General features: G+C 55.9%; 3 protein-coding genes across 15 annotated transcripts in view; 1 reads left to right on the top strand and 2 right to left on the bottom strand.

Annotated features, from left to right (window-relative positions):
• The window catches only part of TRPM4 (transient receptor potential cation channel subfamily M member 4), a 55973-nt gene extending 45571 nt beyond the window's left edge, over positions 1–10402 (bottom strand). For 4 of the 11 annotated variants that reach the window (XR_010110914.1, XR_010110916.1, XM_063600486.1 and 1 more), the window contains exons 1-3: positions 10245–10401; positions 9876–9943; positions 60–2116 (exon numbers count right to left, since the gene is read on the bottom strand). Coding sequence is in view for 5 of the 11 variants with exons in the window: in XM_063600486.1 (XP_063456556.1) it covers positions 60–2116; positions 9876–9943; positions 10245–10268 (2149 nt within the window). In the remaining 6 variants the exon portion in view is untranslated. Of the gene's footprint in view, positions 1–59; positions 2117–9875; positions 9944–10244 lie in introns of those variants that run through there. The other 7 variants (XR_010110915.1, XM_034944376.3, XR_010110913.1 and 4 more) reach the window with 6 other exon arrangements.
• Positions 10403–12133: 1731 nt separating this feature from the next.
• Positions 12134–16478, top strand: HRC (histidine rich calcium binding protein). Of its 2 annotated transcripts, XM_008966929.4 has the most exons (6): positions 12134–14256; positions 14332–14402; positions 15298–15366; positions 15618–15672; positions 16123–16159; positions 16344–16478. In XM_008966929.4, the coding sequence occupies exons 1-6, from the start codon at positions 12294–12296 to the stop codon at positions 16378–16380; spliced, it is 2232 nt and encodes a 743-aa protein (XP_008965177.1). In that variant the 5' UTR covers positions 12134–12293; the 3' UTR covers positions 16381–16478. The 2 variants fall into 2 exon arrangements, with proteins under 2 accessions (XP_008965177.1, XP_054959517.1); XM_055103542.2 differs by lacking the exons at positions 15618–15672; positions 16123–16159; positions 16344–16478 and having other exon boundaries at positions 15298–15590.
• Positions 16479–16643: 165 nt separating this feature from the next.
• The window catches only part of PPFIA3 (PTPRF interacting protein alpha 3), a 31458-nt gene continuing 24551 nt past the window's right edge, over positions 16644–23550 (bottom strand). The window contains exons 22-30 of one of the 2 annotated variants that reach the window (XM_003814310.6): positions 21653–21715; positions 21468–21494; positions 19407–19582; positions 18902–18999; positions 18498–18673; positions 18341–18409; positions 17948–18119; positions 17519–17590; positions 16644–17434 (exon numbers count right to left, since the gene is read on the bottom strand). In XM_003814310.6, coding sequence (XP_003814358.1) covers positions 17532–17590; positions 17948–18119; positions 18341–18409; positions 18498–18673; positions 18902–18999; positions 19407–19582; positions 21468–21494; positions 21653–21715 — 840 coding nt within the window. In that variant the 3' untranslated portion in view covers positions 16644–17434; positions 17519–17531. The remainder of the gene's footprint in view (positions 17435–17518; positions 17591–17947; positions 18120–18340; positions 18410–18497; positions 18674–18901; positions 19000–19406; positions 19583–21467; positions 21495–21652; positions 21716–23550) is intronic. The other variant, XM_008966928.5, reaches the window with a different exon arrangement.

Below are 23550 nucleotides of genomic sequence, written 5' to 3'. Positions count from 1 at the left end.
TGGGGGAGATGGCAGGCAGGCCGAGGCCCAGGAGACAGCCCCCCCCCACCCTCGGTCACCTGTGCTCTGGGCAGCCCGCACCAGCCCACGACGCAGCAGGTCCTGCAGCCAGGTCTGGAGGACGGGGCCCCCCGATCCCCCCAGCACTGACACCACCAGGTTCGGGGCACGGAAGCCCCATGTGCGTGTGACCAGACTATAAACTGTAGCTGGATCCGTTCGGTCAGAGAGCCGGAGGAACTGTGGACACATGGGAGCGGGGGACACAGGGAGGGGGACAGAGACCCAGAGAGATGGGGACAGAGACCCAGAGAGATGGGACAGAGACCCAGAGAGAGAGGGACAGAGACCCAGAGAGATGGACAGAGACCCAGAGGGATGGGGACAGAGACCCAGAGAGAGGGGGAAACAGACCCAGAGAGAGGAAGACAGAGACCCAGAGAGACGGGGACAGAGACACAGAGAAAAGGGGAAACAGAGACCCAAAGAGATGAGGACAGAGACCCAGAGAAAAGGGGAAACAGAGACCCAGAGAGATGGGGACAGAGACCCAGAGAAAAGGGAAAACAGAGACCCGGAGAGATGGGGACAGAGACCCGGAGAAACAGGGACAGAGACCCAGAGAGACAGAGACAGAGACCCAGAGAGACAGGGACAGAGACCCAGAGAGACGGGGACAGAGACCCAGAGAAAAGGGGAAACAGAGACCCGGAGAGACGGGGACAGAGACCCAGAGAAAGATGGACAGAGACCCAGAGAGACAGAGACAGAGACCCAGAGAGACAGGGACAGAGACCCAGAGAGACGGGGACAGAGACCCAGAGAAAAGGGGAAACAGAGACCCGGAGAGATAGGGACAGAGACTCGGAGAAACAGGGACAGAGACCCAGAGAGATGGGGACAGAAACCCAGAGTAAAGGGGAAACAGAGACCCCGAGAGACGGGGACAGAGACCCGGAGAAACAGGGACAGGGACCCAGAGAGACGGGGACAGAGACCCAGAGAGACAAGGACAGAGACCCAGAGAAAAGGGGAAACAGAGACCCGGAGAGACGGGGACGGAGACCCAGAGAAACAGGGACAGAGGCCCAGAGAGACAGAGACCCAGAGAGACAGAGACAGAGACCCAGAGAGAGGGGGACAGAGACCCAGAGAGACGGAGACAGAGACCCAGAGAGAGGGGGACAGGGACCCAGAGACAGAGGGAGACAGAGACCCAGAGAGATGGGGACAGAGACCCAGAGAGAGGGGGAAACAGACCCAGAGAGAGGAAGACAGAGACCCAGAGAGACGGGGACAGAGACACAGAGAAAAGGGGAAACAGAGACCCAAAGAGATGAGGACAGTGACCCAGAGAAAAGGGGAAACAGAGACCCAGAGAGATGGGGACAGAGACCCAGAGAAAAGGGGAAACAGAGACCCGGAGAGACGGGGACAGAGACCCAGAGAAAAGGGGAAACAGAGACCCGGAGAGATGGGGACAGAGACCCAGAGAGAGAGGGAAACAGACCCAGAGAGAGGAAGACAGAGACCCAGAGAGACGGGGACAGAGACACAGAGAAAAGGGGAAACAGAGACCCAAAGAGATGAGGACAGTGACCCAGAGAAAAGGGGAAACAGAGACCCAGAGAGACGGGGACAGAGACCCAGAGAAAAGGGGAAACAGAGACCCGGAGAGATGGGGACAGAGACCCAGAGAGAGAGGGGGACAGAGACCCAGAGAGAGAGGGACACGGAGACAGAGGGAGACAGAGACAAAGAGACGCAGAGAGAACGGGACCTCCTCAGAGAGAAGATGGGTGGGGCGGAGGGGACAAAGAGAGCCAAGACACGGATGGGCGGAGGGGGCCAGCGTTCAGGGCGGGCGTCCCGGCTCCCCTCTGGAGCCCCGAGCATGCAGCCCCCTGGTGCCCGGGCCCCGCCCACACAGGCCCGCCTCACATTGCTGTGCTTGCGGCCGGCCCCCGTGAAGTCCAGCTCTCCGTAGGCATCGGTGGGCTTCTCCGTGGTGTGTGCATCGCTGTCCCACACGGTCACCACGGCTGCCCCGAAGGCATCCTCCATGGCCACTGCGGGGTGGGCGGTCCGGGGGCGCCCACACTGGCACAAGGTCCCTCTGGGGGTGCGAGGGCGGAGCGTGAACCCAGGGCTGCCCCCCGACCCCAGCACCCTGTCAGCGTGTTCATGCTCCTGTAGAGGGGGCTGTCGACACTGAGTCCACACCCGCAGAGGCAGGCAGAGTCCACGCTGCCCCTGGCCCTGGCTCTGACGGCCTCGGGGAGAGACTGGAGCCGAGGACGGTCCCCTTTCCCCACGGGAAGGAAGCCAGTGAGTCCAGAAAGCCTGAGCAGGAAGAAGCAGGTCACTGTCACCTGAGGAGCCTCAAGTGGAAAGGCAGAGGGCCACTGGGGGTATCCTTGCCGTGCCCTGTGCCCCCATCCAAACACATGACGTTCAACACGAGAAAGAACATCCAGCGGGTAACTCAGGGAGAGCCCGCATGCTAGGGGCTGACGCGGCTGTGTGACTTTGGGCGAGCGGCTTCACCTCTCTGAGCCTAAATTTCCTCCTCTAATGAAAAGACAATAATAGCGCAGCCTACTCCACGGAGCTATGAGGAGCCAGGGAAAGAACGCAGTGTTTCCTGAAATGAGGCTCGCATACCAGTCCCAGCCAGAGGCAACGCGACACGAACTTCACACGGAGCTTAAAATAACCTTGAATAACGCAGTGAGAAAGTCATTCCTTTTTCAGTTCTCCTGACGACTGTCAAGGAGAGAGGCTCAGCCGGGTGCTAGAATATTTTTGAATGCCTAACCCTTTGCTACTCTTTTGAACAAGAAAAGCAGGCCTCGGGCTCAAAAAATGGAGCTGGCAACAGCCATCTAGCGAGTAGGGAAACACCTTTGTTTGCTTTTCATTGTCTTTGGCTTCTGTGTGGCTTGTTTCTTCCTCTCTGTGCCAAATGGAACAGGTTTCCATTTGGAAAGTTTCCACATATAAAACTTTCCCCCACCTAAAGAAATGCACAAGTCTCTCTTGCTTTCTAAAGGTGATTGGCACCTGAGTAAGTAACAGGGGTTTGGAGAATGAGAAATTCATTTGAAAATGTAGGGTCGGGTATGATGGCTCATGCCTGTAATCCTAGCACTTTGGGAGGCTGGGGCCAGAGGATCACCTGAACCCAGGAGTTCGAGACCAGCTGTGCAATATAGTCAGACCCTGTCTCTAAAACTAAATAAATAAATAAAATAAAATAAAATTAGCCAGGTGTGGCAGCATGTGCTTAGGAGGCTGAGGCAGGAGGATCACTTCAGCCTGGGAGATCAAGGCTGCAGTGATGCAGAGAGCTGTGACCACGCCACTGCACTCCAACCTGGGCAACAGAGTGAGACCCTGGTCAAAAAAAAGAAAAGGAAAGAAAAGCAAGCAAGCAAGCAAGAAAGAGGCCGGGCGCAGTGGCTCATGCCTGTAATCCCAGCACTTTGGGAGGCTGAGGCGGGTGGATCATCTGAGGTCAAGAGTTTGAGACCAGACTGGCCAACATGGGTAAACACTGTCTGTATTAAAAAAAATACAAAAATTAGCTGGTCGTGGTGGTGGGTGCCTGTAATCCCAGCTACTCAGAAGGCTGAGGCAGGAGAATTGGTTGAACCCAGGAGGCAGAAGTTGCAGTGAGCCATCACACTATTGCACTCCGGCCTGGAAGACAAGAGCGAAACTCCACCTCAAAAAAAAAAAAAAAAAAAAAAAAACTAAAGAAAGAAAGGAAGGAGGGAGGGAGAGAGACAGAGAGGGAGGAAGGAAAGGAAGGAAGGAAGGGAGGGAGGGAGGGAGGGAGGGAAAGAGAGAGAGAGAAAGAGAAAGAGAGAAAGAAAGAAAGAGAGAGAGAAAGAAAAGAAAAGAAAGAGAAAGGAAGAAAGAAGGAGAAAAATGTATCTAAATTCTTTGTTCCAGATTCCAGGAGTTCAGATATCAGGGGAGACCTGTATTTACACAAACCTAGTGAGCAGATTTAAGAGCAATTTTACAGAAGGGATAGCAGAGGTGCTACAAGGATTTGGCAAAAGCCGTAAAGACACTAAAAGAACGGCTAACTGATCCACACATGGGATGAACCAAACACACTTAGGCCAGGTCCTGGCACAGTGAGAACTACAATAAAGTGTCTTCTTCCTTCCTGAGTCTACCTCCAGGGCCCTGGCATGCCTCAGTTTACCGACTTTGTCCGTTCACCCATTTCAGCTCCATCCTTGAATCCCCTAGTTCCCCTGCAGCTACTTCCAACACCTGCAGCTACTTCCCAGGAAGTTTGCTCTTCTGAGCAAAACTTCAAGGACGGCTGGGCACAATCCCAGCACTTTGGGAGGTCAAGGCAGAAGGACTGCTTGATCCCAGGAGTTTGAGAACAGCCTGGGCAATAGAGCGAGACCCCATCCCTACAAAAAAAAAATGTTTTAATTAGCCAGGTGTGGTGGTGCACGCCTGTGGTTCCAGCTACTCAGGAGGCTGTAGCAGGAGGATCACTTGAGCTCAGGAGTTCAAGACTGCAATAAGCCATGATCACACCACTGCAGTCCAGGCTAGGCAACAGAGCAAGACCATGCCACTAAAAATAAGAAATAAGGCCGGGCCTGGTGGCTCATGCCTGTAATCCCAGCACTTTGGGAGGCCAAGGCGGGCGGATCATGAGGTCAGGAGTTCGAGACCAGCCTGGCCAACATAGTGAAACCTCATCTCTACTAAAAATACAAAAATTAGCCGGGCATGGTGGTACGCGCCTGTAGTCCCAGCTACTCAGGAGGCTGAGGCAGGAGAATCGCTTGAACCCGGGAGACGGAGGTTGTGATGAGCAGAGATTGTGCCACTGCACTCCAGCCTGGGCAACAGAATGAGACTCTGCCTCAAAAAAAAAAAAAAAATAATAATAATAAAATAAAAGCTCTTCAGGGAATAGTCTGGAGCTTGTACTGTCCAATGTGATAGCTGCATGGGGTTCTTTGTAGCCATGGAGCTCTTTCTGTTCTAATAAGTTAAAATTAAATCAAATAAAAAATTCAGGTCAAGCGCAGTGGTTCATGCCTGTAATCCCAGAACTTAGGGAGGCCAAGGCGGGCGGATCACCTGAGGTCAGGACTTTGAGACCAGCCTGGCCAACATGGTGAAACCCTGTTTCTACTAAAAATACAAAAATCAGCTTGGCATGGTGGCGGGTGCCTGTAGTCCCAGCTACTCGGGAGGCTGAGGCAGGAGAATGGCATGAACCCGGGAGGCGGAGGTTGCAGTGAGCCAAGATCGCACCACTGCACTCCAGCCTGGGCGACAGAGCGAGACTCCACCTCAAAAAAAAATTCAGTTTCTCAGGTACAATGGCCATATTCCAAGTGCCCAGTAGCCCCCTGTGGCCAGGACTGCCATATTGGATGTAGACATAGAACGTTTCCAAAATCGTGGAAAATTCTGACATTCAGTGCTAGGAGCCATTCCTTCCACACAGCTTGCCTCCTACACTCTTTCCTCGGTGGAGCCACAGAAACTGAAATAAATTGTTTTTTTGTTTGTTTGTTTGTTTTGTTTTGTTTTGAGATGGAGTCTCGCTCTGTCTCCCAGGCTAGAATGCAGTGGTACGATCTCAGCTCACTGCAACCTCTGCCACCTGGGCTCAAGCGACTCTCGTGCCTCAGCATCCTGAGTAGCTGGGATTACAGGCATGTGCCACAGTACCTGGCTAGTTTTTGTATTTTTAGTAGAGATGGGGTTTTACCACATTGGCCAGGCTGCTCTCAAACTCCTGACCTCAAGTGATCAGCCTACCTCGGCCTCTCAAAGTGCTGGGATTACAGCTGTGAGTCACTGTGCCTGGCCTGAAATTGTTCTTGATAAAAATCATCAGTTTCCTGCCTGGCTCCATATACAACAGCCCTTATTCAGGTTTCATCTGACTGTATCACAAGTGGCCCTGGCCACAGCTGAAAGGCTCTCATTCTGGAAAACCTCTCCTTGGCAGGATACCCCTGCCCCTCTGGCCTTCCTCCCCGCCCCGGCTGCTTCATGCCTGACTTATTTGTGGCTTTCTCTTGCTTTTCACCTCCCTTGAGTGTAGGTGTTCCCAGTGCAAGCCTTCCCTACATGATTCTCAAACCCAATGTGTGCAGAGGCCAGTCAAGTAACTCAACAGAAAGAAGTAGCCAGGGCCAGGCGCAGTGGCTCACGCCTGTAATCCCAGCACGTTGGGAGGCCCAGGTGGGCAGATCACTTGAGGTCAGGAGTTCGAGATCAGCCTGGCCAACATGGTGAAACCTTGTCTCTACTAAAAGTACAAAAATTAGCCAGGCGTGATGGTGGGTGCCTGTAATCCCAGCTACTCGGGGGGCTGAGGCAGGAGAATCGCTTGAACCCAGGAGGCAGAGGTTGAAGTGAGCCGAGATCGCACTACTGCACTCCAGCCTGGGCGATAGAGCGAGACTCCGTCTCAAAAAAAAAAAAAAAAAAAAAAAGAGGTAGCCGGGTATGGTGGCTCTCGCCTGTAATTCCAGCACTTTGGCAGGCAGAGTGAGGTGGGAGGCTCACTTGAGTCCAGGAGTTGGATACCAGCCTGGTCTGGTATCAAAGGGAGACCCGGTTTCTACAAAAAATTTTAAAATTAGCCAGGCATGGTGGTGCATGCCTGTGGTCCCAGCTACTCCGGAGGCTCATGTGGGAGGATCGCTTGAGCCCAGCAGGTCAAGGCTGCAGTGAACCATGATCGTGCCACTCCAGCCTGGACAACAGAGCAAGACCCTGTCTCAAAAAAAAAAAAAAAAAAAAGAGAGAGACAGAAGACAGATATTTTTAAATGCTCTTCTAAACACACACACACACACACACACGCACACAATTGGCTATAGAATTGCCAGTTTGCAACTCCCCTGACTTTACACGTTGTTTTCCCTGTGACGTCTTACCTACTTCCAGTTTCAATTACCAGCTACAACTCGGACCTCTCAGATTCTGGACATTAGTCCAGACCTTTCCCAATCTCAGTCCCCACATGCCCCTCGGTCCCCCTAGGCCGCTCATATGCACAGATTCCCACATCGTACTCAGCGACATTTCCCAAACCTGCTTGCCCTCCTGAGCTCTCCATCTCAGGGACAGCCCCACTGTGTCCCAGTCAGCAGACCATACGTCCGGGAGCCATCCACCGATGGTGGCACCCCCTCTCTCCCTCATCACCCTCATCAAGCCCCAAGCTCTGCCTTCCTGCCCCCTAAGTCTTTGCCCCATCCCCTCCTCTCTGTGTCCCGAAAGCCCTGACCTGGCTCAGGCCACCACCCCTCCCGCTCAGACGCTCTCTACAGCCTCCTCCCGAGCTCCTGTTCATCCTCTCCCAGCCCCAGAAAGTTTTTCCACACCCAGAGCCAACCCCACTGCTGCGGTGATGCCCCAGCTCCCAAGGACAAGATCCCAGCCCCTTAGGGTGGCCTCTGACACCCTGCAAGCTCTGGCCCTGCCCTCCTCTGCAGCCTCTTCTCTCATGACAGTGCTCCCTGCACCCTGAACTTTGATTCATATTCAAGCCAAACCATATGGTCCTTAGCAAGGACTTTGCACATGCTGTTCAAATCACTTTTTTCTTTCTTTCTTTCTTTCTTTTTTTTTTTTTGAGATGGAGTCTTGCTCTCTCACCCAGGCTGGAGTGCAGTGACGTGATCTCTGCTCATAGTAGCCTCCGTCTCCCAGGTTTAAGTGATTCTCCTGCCTCCTGAGTAGCTGGAATTACAGGCATGCGCCAATACGCCCAGTTAATTTTTGTATTTTTAGTAGAGATAGGGTTGCACCATGTTAGCCAAGCTGGTCTCGAACTCCTGACTTAGGTGATCCACCCGCCTCGGCCTCCCAAATTGTTGGGATGACAGGCGTGAGCCACCATGCCCGGCTCCAAATCGCTTTCCATGGGCCTCTCTCCAGCTCACTTTCAAATGTCACCTCACTAGCCACTCTTCCTCCCTCCAGAAACCATTAGTGACATTTTGTGTCCCCTCCCAGTCTTAAGCAGACACCTCCTCCCAGCTCTCACAGAGCCCAGTGGCTCGTCTTTGGGAGCTGCAACCCCTTGCCTTACTATAATTATCCTCTGCGTTTCTTCCTCCTCAGGCCAGACCAGAGTTTCCTAAATTGTCTTGACCACACTGACCTATCAGTAAAAAGGTTTTGAGCACTCACGTCCAACAAGCGCATATCTGTTTATTTATCCATCATTTACAAGCCATACTGCACTAATATATAGTCATAACAAAATACACACTGAAGTAGGAATGTGGATACTTCCCGCACCCCAAAAACTGTCTTGAAAAACAACTAGAGGGCTGGGCGCGGTGGCTCACGCCTGTAATCCCAGTACTTTGGAAAGCCAAGGCAGGTGCATTGCCTGAGGTCAAGAGTTCAAGACCAACCTGGGCAACAGGGTGAAATCCCGTCTCTACTAAAATACAAAAAATTAGCTGGGCGTGGTGGTAGGCACCTGTAATCCCAGCTACTAGGGAGGCTGAGGCATGAGAACTGCTTGAACCCAGGAGGTGGATGTTGCAGTGAGCTGATATCGCAACACTGCACTCCAGCCTAGGCGACAGAGCCAGACTCTGTCTCAAAAAAACAAACAAACAAAAAAACTAGAAAGCCTGGGCCAGGTGCGGTGGCTCACACCTGTAATCCTAGCGCTTTGGGAGGCCGAGGCGGGCGGATCATGAGGTCAGGAGATCGAGACCATCTGGCTAACACGGTGCAACCCCGTCTCTACTAAAAAAAAAAATACAAAAAATTGGCCCGGCGCGATGGCTCACGCCTGTAATCCCAGTACTTTGAGGGGCCGAGGCGGGCGGATCACAAGGTCAGGAGATCGAGATCATCCTGGCCAACACGGTGAAACCCCGTCTCTACTAAAATACAAAAAATTAGCCGGGCATGGTGGCGGGCGCCTGTAGTCCCAGCTACTCGGGAGGCTGAGGCAGGAAAACGGCGTGAACCCGGGAGGCGGAGCTTGCAGTGAGCCGAGATGCGCCACTGCACTCCAGCCTGGGGGACAGAGCGAGACACGGTCTCAAAAAAAAAAAAAAACGAAAAAAAACTAGAAAGCCTGGATCCGCTTGAGAGGCCGTCACTGAAGGGCGGGAGCTCCTCGCAGACGCACACACCCTATCTAGCTCAATTGGTGTCCCCGGCCACCAAGACAGGGCCCGCCCGCGGTAATAATTGCCACCTCCCAGTTGGAGCTGCAGATATTTCCCAGCGTCCTGTGCTGGGCGCTGTGCCAGGAATATCACAAGCGTTAACTTGTTCAATTCTCATAATAACCCCAGGAGATCAAGCCTCTTTTGATGCCCAGATGAGAAACGGGACCCAGAGAGGTGAAATGATTTGCCCGAAGCCACACAGCACGTGTCCCAAGGGAAACTGGAACCCTGGCAGGGCCGTTGAATTAGGCTAAAGGGACCTTGGGAGCGCTGAGTGAGGGTTTCTTGCATGGATGGATGGATGAATGAATGAATGAATGAATTAATTAATTAATGAAACAGAAATACCCAAAAGGGAAAGACAGAGACACAGAAAGTGACACGAAGAGACAGAAGCACATAGAAGAGACATCGGGGAGGAAAGAAGCAGAACCGAGCCCTGGAGCGTCTACACTGACCCTGAGCGGGAGAATGGCGAATGGGGAATGAGGGGTGTCTACACAGACCCAAACGCTCCTAGAGGGAGAGCGTCGGCAGGGAACGCCCTTGGGAAGGTCCCCGAGTCCGGGAATGGGGAAGGAGCAGGGCTGGGGCGTGGCCATCCGCGGGCGGGGTCAGCGGGCCGCAGACCCTCTGGGGTCAGTCCAGGGGCGAACTCCTCACCCCGGATCTGTGGAGTCAACTATGAACGTCGTGCAGGTCTTCTTCTTGAAGATCTTGGGGATCCAGCTCTGGAGACAGGAACAAGTGTAGGGGTGGAAGTGGGGTGAGAGGGCACCCAGTTCTGTCCTATGGGACACAGAGCCACCCACCCCGTGCGCTCCCCACGGACACAGGAGTCCGGGCCCCCAGCGCCCTCCCGCTCCAGACTCAGGAGTCTCGACCCCCATGCCCTGGACCCTGGAACCCGGACCCTCCCATCCCCCTCCTCCGTCTGACCCAGGAATCTGGGTGTCCAGCGCCCTCCTCTCTGGGAGCCTGGAGGCGAGGTCCCCAGCTCCGCGCTCCCGCAGACCCTGGTCCGGCGCTCACCTGCTCCTTCTCCGGCACCACCATGCTGCCGCGGCCGCCGCAACCTCCTGCAGCCCAGGGCCCCGGCGCTCCCTCCGCCGGCTCTGCTTCCAGACCCGCCCAGAGCAAACCGGATCCTCCACTTTCCAGCCTAGCCTGGGGCGGGGCGAGGTCTGGGGGGCGGGGAGTCTTGGAGACGCCAAAGCGGGAGGCGGGGAGAGGGCGGGTCCCAGGCCGCGATAAGGGGACAGAGGGACAGCGACCTGGGGGGTGCAGAGGCCCGGGCCGGGGGGCGAGAGACACACAGGGGAGACTCCAAGGGCAAGCGCGAGATGGGAACAGAAGGAGTTGGGGGCCAGTGGCGGAGAAGGAACAGACTCAGAAAGGAGGATGCCAGACAGGGAGGGGACAATTTAACCCAAAGAGGGGGAGACAAAGACTTAGGGGACAGAGAATCAGAAGGTGGGGCAGCAGGGACCCAAGGATAGACAGAGAGAGAGGGGGACAGAGACCCACAGAGAGAGGGGGACAGAGACCCAGGGAGAGGGGACAGAGACCCAGAGAGAGTGGGACAGAGACCCAGAGAGAGTGGGACAGAGACCCAGAGAGAGAGGGGGACAGAGACCCACAGAGAGAGGGGGACAGAGACCCAGGGAGAGGAGGACAGAGACCCAGAGAGAGGGGGACAGAGACCCAGAGGGGGGGGACAGAGACCCGGGGGGGGGGGACAGAGACCCGGGGGGGGGGGGACAGAGACCCAGAGAGAGGGGGACAGAGACCCAGAGAGAGAGGAGGACAGAGACCCAGAGAGAGGGGGACAGAGACCCAGAGAGGGGGGGACAGAGACCCAGGGAGAGGTGGACAGAGACTCTGAGACAGAGGGGGACAGAGACTCTGAGAGAGAGTGGGGACAGAGACCCAGAGAGGTGGATGCCAGAGATGGGGAGGAGACACCTTGACTGAGGCAAGGGGCAGAGGGGGATGCAAAAACCAAAGAATTGGGGGAAGGGCAGGAACTCAGAAAGGAGGGGCCAGAGATTTAGGGGAGAGAGAGGGACACAGACTTGGGGGAGGACAGACACTAAGATAAGAGTGGGACAGAAGCCCAGAGTGAGAGGGAGAGGCAATCCCATGGAGGAGGGACAGGGACCCTGAGAGAGCAGATGACAGAATTGAAGAGAGAGGAGGACCCGTGAACAGGAACGGAGACCCTAGTGGGGGCAGTCATGAAGGGTGAGGAGTAGGAAATACTGACACACAGAGACGGGCAAGGCCACTTGTCTCCTGCCAGCCCTCTGTGATGGTGACAGCTGTGGCCTCCGTAACCTGAGTCCCCCTACCCCTCCCAGCTGTATTTATAGCCCTGGCCTAGCCCAGTCCCTGCCCCCAGATCTGAGTTCCAGGGACAGGAGGTCATGGGCACGTGTGTTGGGGGCCATGTTCCTTTCCCCCCATTCTAGGGCCTCAATACTGACATCACTCTCTCACCAGCATGTACCATTCCAGCTGGAAACACCCCGCAATGGAACCCCCAGTCCTTCCGTCCCAGGGGTCTCTCCCCTCTGATAAGTCTCTTCTGCCTCCCCCAGGTGCCCCAGGCTCCCCCAAAAACCTGCTAAAAGTCTAGCCTTTGTCTTTGCAGCTGCCAAACGTGAGCTTGTTGGTAGTTCAAAGTCAAGTCCCTTGGCCCCCATCTCCTGGCCAGGGAGAGACCCCTCACTGGTCCCCTCCCCAGCTGGGAGGAGGAGGAGCAGGAGGCAGGCAGGCGGGGACTGACCCAGAATAACTCAGGGCTGAGAGTAAATTTAGCTGGAGAGAGGGGAGGGGAAAGACCCTATTGGCTGGGGAATGGGGAGGGAGGGCCCCAGAGGGGGGTCAGGGGGCTCCGGAGACAGCCTCAGAGGGGTGTCCAGAGCCAGGCAGCAAGGACCAGAGGAAGGTGGACAGAGACCGAAAGGACAAAGGAGAGACACAGAGAAAAAAAGAGACCAACCCCAAAGGGACAAAGACCCCAACATTTGTCCACATTGCCGCAGAGGCAGCTGGAGCCAGTGCTGCCTGTCCGTCCCCATGGGCCACCATAGGCCATGGCTGCACACTTCTGTCCTCTGGGCTGGGGTGGCCAGCCTGCTCCTCCCCCCGGCCATGACCCAGCAGCTCAGAGGGGATGGGCTGGGCTTCAGAAACTGGAACAACAACACTGGAGTCGCCGGGCTCTCCGAGGAGGCATCAGCAGAGCTTCGCCACCACCTCCGCAGCCCTAGAGACCATCCAGATGAGAATAAGGATGTTTCCACAGAGAATGGGCGTCATTTCTGGAGCCACCCAGACCGTGAAAAGGAGGATGAAGATGTCTCCAAGGAATATGGGCACCTACTCCCAGGCCACAGGTCCCAAGACCACAAAGTCAGAGATGAGGATGTCTCAGGTGAGGAGGTTTTTGCAGAGCATGGTGGGCAGGCCCGTGGGCACAGAGGCCATGGGAGTGAAGACACGGAAGACTCAGCTGAGCACAGGCACCACCTCCCCAGCCACAGGAGCCACAGCCATCAAGACGAGGATGAGGATGAGGTTGTGTCCGGTGAGCATCACCATCATATCCTCAGGCATGGACACCGAGGCCATGATGGGGAAGATGATGAAGGACAAGAGGAGGAGGAGGAGGAGGAAGAGGAGGTCTCCACTGAGTATGGACACCAGGCCCACAGGCACCGAGGCCATGGGAGTGAAGAGGATGAGGATGTCTCAGATGGACACCATCATCATGGCCCCAGCCACAGGCACCAAGGCCATGAAGAAGATGACAATGATGATGACGATGATGATGATGATGATGATGATGATGATGTCTCCATTGAATATAGACACCAGGCTCACAGGCACCAAGGCCACGGGATTGAAGAGGATGAAGATGTCTCAGATGGACACCATCATCGCGACCCCAGCCACAGGCACCGAAGCCATGAAGAAGATGACGATGATGATGATGTCTCCACTGACTATGGACACCAGGCCCACAGGCACGGAGGTCGCAGAAAGGAAGAGGATGAGGATGTCTCCGATGAACACCACCATCACAGCCCCAGCCACAGGCACCGAGGCCACAAAGAAGAAGATGATGATGATGATGTCTCCACTGAGTATGGACACCAGGCCCACAGGCACCAAGACCACAGAAAGGAAGAGGTTGAGGCTGTCTCAGGTGAACACCACCATCATGTCCCTGACCACAGGCACCAAGGCCACAGAGACGAGGAAAAAGATGAGGATGTGTCCACTGAACGTTGGCACCAGGGTCCCCAACATGTCCACCATGGCCTTGTAGATGAGGAAGAGGAAGAAGAGGAGATCACAGTCCAGTTCAGCCACTATGTTGCAAGCCACCAACCTCGAGGCCACAAGAGTGATGAAGAGGACTTCCAAGATGAGTATAAAACAGAAGTCCCTCACCATCACCACCACAGAGTCCCCAGGGAGGAAGATGAGGAGGTCTCTGCTGAGCTTGGCCACCAGGCCCCCAGCCACAGGCAAAGCCACCAAGATGAAGAAACTGGCCATGGTCAAAGAGGGTCCATCAAAGAGATGAGCCATCACCCCCCAGGACACACAGTGGTCAAGGATAGAAGCCATTTGAGGAAGGATGATTCTGAGGAGGAAAAGGAGAAGGAAGAGGACCCCGGCTCCCATGAGGAAGACGATGAAAGTTCAGAGCAGGGAGAGAAAGGCACCCATCATGGCAGCCGGGACCAGGAAGATGAGGAGGATGAGGAGGAAGGTCATGGCCTCAGCCTGAACCAGGAGGAGGAAGAAGAGGAAGACAAGGAGGAGGAGGAGGAGGAAGAAGACGAGGAGAGGAGGGAAGAGAGGGCTGAGGTTGGGGCCCCACTGAGCCCAGACCACAGCGAGGAGGAAGAGGAGGAGGAGGAGGGGCTGGAGGAAGATGAGCCCCGCTTCACCATCATCCCCAACCCACTGGACAGGAGAGAGGAGGCTGGAGGTGCCTCCAGCGAGGAGGAAAGCGGTGAGGACACAGGTAAGTGGCCTGGGCTGGTGTGGGTGGGAAGGAACCGAGTCAGCCTGGGTCACTGCTGCCCTCCTGTCCCCGCAGGTCCACAGGATGCTCAGGAGTATGGGAACTACCAGCCAGGGTCCCTGTGTGGCTACTGCTCCTTCTGCAATGTATGTCCCCAGCCCAGATCCACCCACCAAGGTGTCCCCAGAATCTGTCCCAGGGGCCCTGGGGTGGTGCTGTGGGGGGGCTCAGAGCAAGGGCAGGCCAGGGTCAGTTCTGAAAGAAAAGAGATCCTTCTGCAGGCATGTGAGGTGAGGACAGACTGAAGGCTGGGAGGCTGGGAGGCTGGGGCAGTGGTCCACGAAGGAGAGGACAAGACCCAAGCTGCATCTTGGGGTGTGGGGACAGAGACAGGGGTCTGTGGCAAAGAGAGTCGGGGGAAGGAGGGATGGCACAGGGGCTGATAGGCTAGGGGGAGAATAGGCAGAGAGCGGGTGGAGAGAGCATCTGAGCCCACCCTGACAGGGAGACATGGGGTCGCCCTGAGATAGAAAACCAGGGGCAGGGCCGGGTGTGGTGGCTCACGCCTGTAATCCCAGCACTTTAAGAGGCCAGGGTGGGCGGAACACGAGGTCAGGAGATCGAGACCATCCTGGCTAACACGGTGAAACCCCATCTCTACTAAAAAATACAAAAAATTAGCCGGGCGTGGTGGCACGCACCTGTAATCCCAGCTACTCAGGAGGCCGAGGCAGGAGAATCGCTTGAACCCGGGAGACGGAGGTTGCAGTGAGCTGAGGTTTCGCCACTGCACTCCAGCCTGGGCGACAGAGAGAGACTCCGCCTCAAAAAAAAAAAAAAAAAGGAAAAAAAGGGAAAGGAAGGAAAACAGGGGCAGGGGAGGGGAGGGGAGGCTGGTTTGGGGGGCAGATACAGAGCTCAGTGTTAGAGATAAAGAGGGTAGAGTCTGGGGAAGCGTCCAGGGTGCAGGGGTGGGCCAGGGGCGGGTACCTCCCAAGTGGCGTTAGAGTTTCCATCTAACCAGGCTCCCCCGGTCCCCAGCGATGCACTGAATGTGAGAGCTGTCACTGTGATGAGGAGAACATGGGTGAGCACTGCGACCAGTGCCAGGTGAGACCTCACCTCACACTCAAGGCTCCACTGGGCCTCAGGATGCACCGGGACCCTCTGAGGACCCCCAGCCCTAAATCCTGGCCTCTGACCCAACCCCTTACCCCTGATGCAACCTTGACTCCACAAGCGATCCTGACTCCAACCTTAACCTAGACCTAGCCTCTGGTCCGGGTCTGGTCCCGGCCCCATCCTAACTCCGCCCCCGGCCACGCCCCACGCTCACTCTCTCTCCCCGTCCCCGCCTCCAGCACTGTCAGTTCTGCTATCTCTGCCCGCTGGTCTGCGAAACGGTCTGCGCTCCAGGTGAGCATGGGCGGGGCCCTGGAAAAACCTGAGGAAGGTGCCAGGCCCAGCGTGGTGAATCCTGGTGGGGGCGGAGCCTGGCCCGGAAGGCTGGTGGGGCGGGGCTAAGAGGGGAGGCGTGGCCAAGGCTCTGAGCACGTGGGCCGGGGCCTGGCTCGAGGAACACCAGGTGGAGTTGCTGAAGCCAAGGGACAGAAATGAGTGGAGGGTTGAGATGCGGGCTTAGAGCCTAATGGGCGAGACCAACTCAAGTAGGAATCGAAGGGGCGGGGCTACTGGAGAACGGAATCACCCAGAACGAAAAAGGGGTCCGGTAGAAGGGATTCAGTTGGAAGAAGGAATTAGGGAAAAGGAGGGGGAGCTAGCACTAATCTCGCACGCTATACTGAGTGGCTGCCTAATTTTGCTCGTGCAGTAGCCCTCAAGCCTCTTTTCTCTGCTGTCCCACAGGAAGCTACGTTGACTATTTCTCCTCGTCCCTTTATCAGTAAGTGTGTAAAAGGGGAGCGTGTAAAAGCCCCGTTTAGAGAAGTGCTTGTCTCGCTATGAGTTATCAGATGACTCTGGGACTCCATTTCCCCGTCCATGAAACGGGCAGGTTAATGATCTCTAAGAGTCCTGGGGTGGGCTTTGAACACCAGCTGTCTAACTTCTGGCGTTCTCGTCTCCAGGGCCCTGGCAGACATGCTGGAAACGCCGGAACCCTGACCCAGCCGCTCGACTGCGACGCAGGTGTACCTCCCCCTGCCTTCCAACCCCTTTCCACGAGCTGTATTTATTTCTCCGAATAAACGTGCTCCCCGTAACCTCATTGTCAGACGTGGGGTCTGGGAATCTCAGGGCATCGGGGAATGCGGGTAGGGTCTAGAGACCTGGACCTAGACTTGAGGGATGAGGGGCCTGGACTCCTGGCTCGAGGTGGTTGGTTGAACAGCCCCCACCCCCCAAAAAAAATCAGTCAACAAGGAAGCTTTTTGAAACAGTTCTCTTTACCCGTGATCACTGAGTGACGCCTGGGGCGGGGAGGCCGACCGAGAGTCGGGGGCGAGGGCTCCCTCACCGTCCCCCTGCCCCCACGCCACGTCGCCCAGCGGCATCGTGGAAAGAGGATTCTCCCATGCAAACCCCGGAGCCAGAGGAGAAGGGGAAGCGCCATTCTGCGCCCCCTACCCCCGGGGCACGGACACGGCCACAGCACGGGGGGCGGTGAGGCCCCGGGGACACGAGACACGGGGGAGGGAGAGGGGACCCCGCCCGCAGATGACCCGGGGGACCGGCGACCGGACGCGGCGGGGCGGAGCTGAGTGGCACAGGGGGCGAGGCTTGTAGCAGCGAGTCCCCCCTCCCCTCCTTTCGGACGAAGAAGGAAGACTTGGGCCCCGCGACTGGGCAGGAAAAAGGGGAGGGAGCAGCCTCTCCCCGCATGCGGCCCGGGAGGGAAGCCCCGCCCCCTTCCCGCGGGTAAAGGACACCCGTCTCCCAACAGAAACTGATCAATAAATTACAAAGTAGAGAAAAGGAAAGCGGACGTTTGGGGCGGGATTTCTTCCTCCCCGCTTCTTCCCCCTCTCAGTCCAGTTCATGTGGTTTGGTCCAGGCCCCGGCCCTGTGCGAGGCGGGCGCGCGCACTCCCGCTGGTCTGTACAGATGGTCCAGTCCTCGGCGCGAGCTCCCCCGCCCGCTCTCCCCGGCGAGGCCACAGTCCGGGCAGGAGAGGGAACAGCCCAGCCTCGGGAAGATTCTTCCGTCCGAGTGAGGTCACCTGCATGACGCCGGGCAGCGCGTGGAGCAGTGAAGATCCACCGTGCCGCCCCGCACCCCCAAGGTCGCCCAGCACGGTCCTCACCTGGAGGCCTGCACTAGCAGGAATAGGTCCGGACCGAAACGCCGTCTGCCCGGGAACTCCCAGAAGTCTGGCCTGGAGGGAGAGCGAGCAGCGGTTCAGCCTGGAGCACCCTCCTCCCTGTTCCTCTCCAGGATTCCTCCCTTTGGACTTCCCTTCCCGATGTCACAACGATCGCCGGGCCATGGGTTTCCCTCCCTTCCCCGCAGCCAAGGACTGAAACTCGCATTGGGCGAGTTCACTCCCGCCCTGGGAAGGGGGAGTGGGATTTATCCATTTCATCCTGACGGGGGAGTCCGGAACGTCGGAGCAGTCCATTCCTCAGGGGTGGGCGAGAAAGGACTAGGCCATTCCAGAACCTGGACTACTGAGGTGGTCCATGCCCCACCCTAGGGAAGCGAGGAAGGGCTGTCGCATTTGGGAGCCCCCCACCTTCTGGCTGCAGCTTGCGGAGAGGGAGCCCCGGAGAGCCCAGGGCTCCCGCTGCAGCCGAACGAAAGTTGGGGGGCAACATCTCAGCTGAGTCGGGAGTTACGCCTCGGAGGTCCTTCTCCCGGAACATCTTCCGCCAGGATGGGGAGCGGCTGAAAGACTTGGCGCTGTCCTAGGTATAGGAGCCGGACAGCCGGTGAGGGACTCCTGCCTTGTCTGACTCCGCCGCTTCCTTTGACTCCACCCCTCTCCGGGTCTCACCTCTCCCTTAACCCCGCCCCTCTCCTGGCCCCGCCTCCAACCGTGACCATTACTAGTCAGGCCCCGCCCCCTCAGCTCCGCCTCTCGAGGAGCCGCTGGGAGCAGACCCCTCTGAGCTGTTGCCGCGCCCACCTCGTCCAGCCGCCTGTCTGTGCCTAAGGAGATAAGGTTGCTGAATTCCTTCTCCAGAAGCTGCCGGGCCTGGAAAGAGGAGGTGGAGGGGGCGGTTGGAGCGTGCAGTCTGCGAGGTGGGGACGCCCAGCATGCTCCGGGCCCAGCGGCAGCTCACCTGTGCATTCTGCGTGGGGATCTGCAGGAGCAAGGCCAGGTCGGAGTAGTCGAAGGTCTCGTCCAGGGCGAGCAGTGCCCCGTGTACCCCGCTCTCCGTGAGGTTCGTGGCAAATTCCTTCAGGCCCAGCCCGGACACCCAACCCATGACCCGCTCATTGGACCACACCATCACGTCTGGGGACGGAAGGGACCCTCAGCCGTGCCCCTCCCGTGGCCTGGAGAGTTCAGTTTAGCCCATACCTCCACCTCCATTTGGTCTCTTCGGGCCACGCCCCCCACGCTGGCTCCACCCCTCGGTTATGGTGCCAATCTGCTTCTCCGGTCTCCCCCTACCCCCTCTCCTCCCCATCCAGCTCCACGCCCTCCACCTGGCTCCCAAAGGGACCCTTACGCTCTACTCACCTCGGATCTGGGTCTGACTTTCTTCCCGCCTCCGCTCCAGGTCCTTCCGGTCATAGTTGAGCCGTTTCAGGCACATAATCCCATAATGTAGACTCACCCTGAGCAGCAGGGGAAGTGGAGTCACGGATGAGCTTTCCAGTCCCCTAGACTGCTGCTCCTACGGGTCCCTCCCCACTGGCTGCGCTCTTCTTGGAAAGGGTGGGGAGCTGATAAGTTCTATTGACTGTTGACCCCCTCAGGAGGTGAGGCATTTTCAATAATAGGCACTTCCTACTGGCCAGCCTGGAAGGGGTCCAGGGTTAACTAGCCAAGCCATTTCAGGATCTGAACTTTTCCTGTGGACCATCTCATTGGTGAAAGGAGCACAGAGTCAGGATTTCCTGAGAACTCAGGCTAAAAGGGCCAAGATAAGCCTGGGAATCTCCCATGGCCAATCCTATTGGCCAAAGACTCTCTGGGGTGGGGCTTCCCTTTGGACTGTCCCCACTGGCCAGGCAGCCCCCACCTGTGAAAGCTGTCCACCATCTTGAGTTGGCCCCGGAGCTCCTTCTTGTTAAGGTGATCTAACATTCGAGCGTCCACCAGCGACTCCATGAAGTAGCTGCGGTATTGGGGCAGCCCCAGGCTGGGCAGCCAGTCGTTCCCCACCCACTCGTGGTTCATGTCGCCATATGCCAGGATCTGGGGCCATGGGCAGGTGAGGGAAGAGTCAGGCCCTCTGGCCCCTTCCCACTGTGCATGAGAGGGGTACAGTCCAACCTCCCAATCCAAGGTTTTTTCCCACCCCATGGTAGGACAATGACCAATCTCTGCTCAGGATAATGGACCAATCCAGAGTTGTCTCCTAGCCCTTCATGACAGCATATACTCTTGGCTACTCAAACAGTTGTCCTGAGACCTAGAGCGTCACCATCACCTGTGGACTTGCTGGAATTGCAGAATCTCAGACCTTATTCCAGACCTACTGAAGTCGGTATCTGCATTTTCACAAGACCCTCAGGTGATTCGAAATATACATTATATTTATTTTTAAATTTCTTTCTTTCTCTCTTTCTCTCTCTTTCTCTCTCTCTCTCTTTCTGAAAGAGTCTGCTATGTCACCCAGGCTGGAGCACGGTGGCACGATCTCGTCTCACTGCAACCTCCCCGTCCCAGGTTCAAGCAATTCTCTTGCCTCAGCCTTCGAGTAGCTGGGATTACGCGCCACCACACCCGGCTAATTTTTGTATTTTTTTAGTAGAGACGGCGTTTCACCATGTTGGCCAGGCTGGTCTCGAACTCCTGACCTCAAGGGATCCGCCCACCTCAGCCTCCCAAAGTGCTGGGATTACAGGCATGAGCCACCGCGCCTGGCTGTATTTGTTTATTTTTTAGAGACAGGGTCTTACTATGTTGCCCAGGTTGACCTCAGCTTCGTGGGCTCAAGCGATCCTCCTGCCTCGGTCTTCCAAGTAGCTGAGACTACAGGTGCGTGCCACCCCACTACACATTAAATTTGGGGAAGCACTGCTTTAACTCTGTCTCACTGCAGTCCAACGTCACTAAACCCCCAAGTCAGGACAATGGACTCTTTCAAGGCAGCTCTCCCACTAAGAAAGGGCCATCACTCTTGCAATGTCCTGAAAATACTTGTCTAATGTTATATCTGGCCCAGGACAGTATTCCAGATGAGTCCCAAGTCCCTCACTCCTTTCAGCATCAGCACAAAATCCACGCCTCCCCCTGGCTGGAAATATGTGATCTATGACCACAGTCAAACATAATTCCTCCGTGGACAGTGAGTTCATGCCTCTTGGGTTTTTTTGTTAGTTTATTTGTTTGGTTTTTATGAGATGGAATCTGGCTCTATCACCCAGGCTGGAGTACAATGGTGCAATCTCGGCTCAGTGCAACCTCTACCTCCTGGGTTCAAGCAATTCTCCTGCCTCAGCCTCCCAAGTAGCTGGGATTACATACGCTAGCCACTGCACCCGGCTAATTTTTGTATTTTTAGTAGACACAGGGTTTCACCATGTTGGCCAGACTGGTCTCAAACTCCTGACCTCAGGTGATCTGCCCACCTCAGCCTCCTAAAGTGCTGGAATTACAGGCTTGAGCCACTGCGCCCGGCCGCCTCTTGTTTCTTGAGAACAAAGTGTAGCTCCTCCTCCCCAACTTCTCATTCAGCCTGGCTACCTCACCACCACCACAGCCAGTGTGTCCTCCTTGGCCCTGGTACACTGAGCAGTCCACTGTAGCCCCCGCCCCCTCCACTATAGGGACACCGGCTGCTCAGTCTCTCCTGAGCTACAGAATTGAAGCCCCTTAGAGCCCCCACAACCCACGATGATGAAATGGTCCATGCATAAGGCTGACTATGCAACAGTCTGGGCTTCCACATCGCATCCCCTCTACCCTCCCCACCGCCAAGCCATAATGGAACAGTCCAGAGCCAAGCTTGGCGCAGCGCCCCCCCATGGGGATGATGGCATGTTCTGGTGAAGGCAGGGGCAGGGCTCGGAGGAGGGGCATCCATGCGTCGTGCACAGCCTGTTCATGCGCTCGCGCCCCGCCCCGCGCCCCCTACCTGCTCCCAGCTGATCTCCTTGGTCTCCTGACCCGTTAGTAGGAAGAGGGGAGAGAAGGGGTGAGTTAAGGGGCAGGCAGAGGAGGACGCAAGGAGCGGACTTAGGGATGGCCACAGACTCGGTCCCCGCCCACCCCCAAAGAAGGTTAGTGCCACCCCCAAGGCGGCCGGCAGGGGGCACTCACGGGCTTGGTCGTGGCCGTAAGGGACTCCATCTCCTCGTGTGTCATCCACACGTTTCCTGTGGACTGAGGGGCAGGGAGTGTTAATGGATGGTGGGAGAGGGCTTCGCGTGGGGGAGAGGAAGGAGGGTGTCCTCCTGAAGGCCCTGGGCCACACGTTTATGTCCCTCCTGCTTTCTGGGGCAAGCAGTAACAGAGAAAAGGAATGATTCTTATTATAGGGCACCTGCCATGTACCAGGCAATGTGACTTTGGAGTTGAACAAATTCAGGTTGGAATTGGGACCCTGCCATGCATTTTGCTGTGTGGCCCTGTGCAAATGACGTCACCTCGCTGACCTCACACAGAGGTACAGAATGAGGATTCAGAAGTGGGGGGCAGACACAGCCATGGTGCAAATGTTTAGGGAGTATGGGGGGGTTCACATTTATTGAGCTTCTGCTCCCAACAACCTCACGAGTTAGGAATCCATACAAGGATAAAAACATTTATGTACTTCTGGTGAGTGTCAGGCACCAGTCACCGTCATAGGGTGTGGGATATGGCAAGGGACACGACAGACACTTTTCATCCTAGTGGGGGAGAAACAATGAACATATTTTAAGTATGTTGGGGAAATTTGAATACAGAGTGAATAGTAAATGAAATTAACAACTGTGGCCAGGCGTGGTGGCTCACACCTGTAGTGCCAGCACTTTGGGAGGCTGAGGCGGGCACATCACTTTTGGAGATTGAAGACTAGCCTGGCCAACCTGGAGAAACCCCGTCTCTACTAAAAATACAAAAATTAGGCTGAGAGTGGTCTAGCACTTCGGGAGGCAGAGGCGGGTGGATCACCTGAGGTCAGGAGTTCAAGACCAGCCTGGCCAACGTTGGTGAAACCCTATCTCTACTAAAAATACAAAAATTAGCTGGGCATGGTGGCGTGTGCCTTTAATCCCAGCTACTCAGGAGGCTGAGGCAGGAGAATCACTTGAACCAGGGAGACGGAGGTTGCAGTGAGCCAAGATCGCACCACTGCACTCCAGCCTGGGCGACAGAGTGAAACTCCATCTCAAAAAAAAAAAAAAAGAAAGAAAAGAAAAGAAAAAGAAATTAACAACAATGTGAATGCCCTTAGGTGTGATAAAGGATGTGGTGTTTACAAGGAAGAAAAAGACCCACTAAAGTAATTTTGGGGGCCAAGATGTTATGACTTTCTCAAATTACATTCAAGTACAGGTCTCTGAGCATCCCCAACCTGAAAATCCAAAATCCAAAATGCTCCAAAATTCTAAACGTTTTTTTTTTTTTTTGGATGCACTCTTTCTCTGTCACCCAGGCTGCAGTACAGTGGGACAATCACAGCTCACTGCAGCCTCGACCTCCTGGGCTCAAAGGATCCTCCCACCTCAGCCTCCTGAGTAGCTGGGACTACAGGTATGCGCCACCACACCTGACTAATTTTTGTATTTTTAGTAGAGACGGGGTTTTGCCATGTTGCCCAGGCTGGTCTCGAACTCCCGGGTTCAAGAGATCGGCCATCCAAAGCCTCCCAAAATGCTGGAATTACAGGTGTGAGCCACAGTGCTTGGCCCTAAACTTACGTGCTGACACGAAGCCACAAGAGGAAAATCCCCCACCTGACCTCATGTGACAAGTCACAATCAAAATGCAGTCAAAATTTGTTTCATGCACAAAGCTATTTAAAATATTGTAGGCTGGGCACGGTGGCTCACGCCTGTAATCCCAGCACTTTGGGAGGCTGAGGCAGGTGGATCACGAGGTCAGGAGTTCAAGACCAGCCTGGCCAAGATGGTGAAACCCCATCTCTACTAAGAATACAAAAATTAGCAGGGCGTGGTGGTGGGCGCCTATAATCCCAGCTACTCGGAAGGTTGAGGCAGAGGATTGGAATTGCT

Source organism: Pan paniscus, chromosome 20, assembly GCF_029289425.2.
Source record: "Pan paniscus chromosome 20, NHGRI_mPanPan1-v2.0_pri, whole genome shotgun sequence".
NCBI classification, from domain to species: domain Eukaryota; kingdom Metazoa; phylum Chordata; class Mammalia; order Primates; family Hominidae; genus Pan; species Pan paniscus.
This window is presented reverse-complemented; position numbering and strand designations above follow the sequence as displayed.

Excerpts from the sequence above, each read along its gene's own strand:
- HRC (XM_055103542.2), top strand. The coding sequence starts at position 12,294 with ATGGGCCACCATAGGCCATGGCTGCACACTTCTGTCCTCTGGGCTGGG. Across the intron at positions 14,257-14,331 it reads GGAAAGCGGTGAGGACACAG|GTCCACAGGATGCTCAGGAG; the intron begins GTAAGTGGCCTG and ends CTGTCCCCGCAG. Across the intron at positions 14,403-15,297 it reads GCTACTGCTCCTTCTGCAAT|CGATGCACTGAATGTGAGAG; the intron begins GTATGTCCCCAG and ends CCCGGTCCCCAG.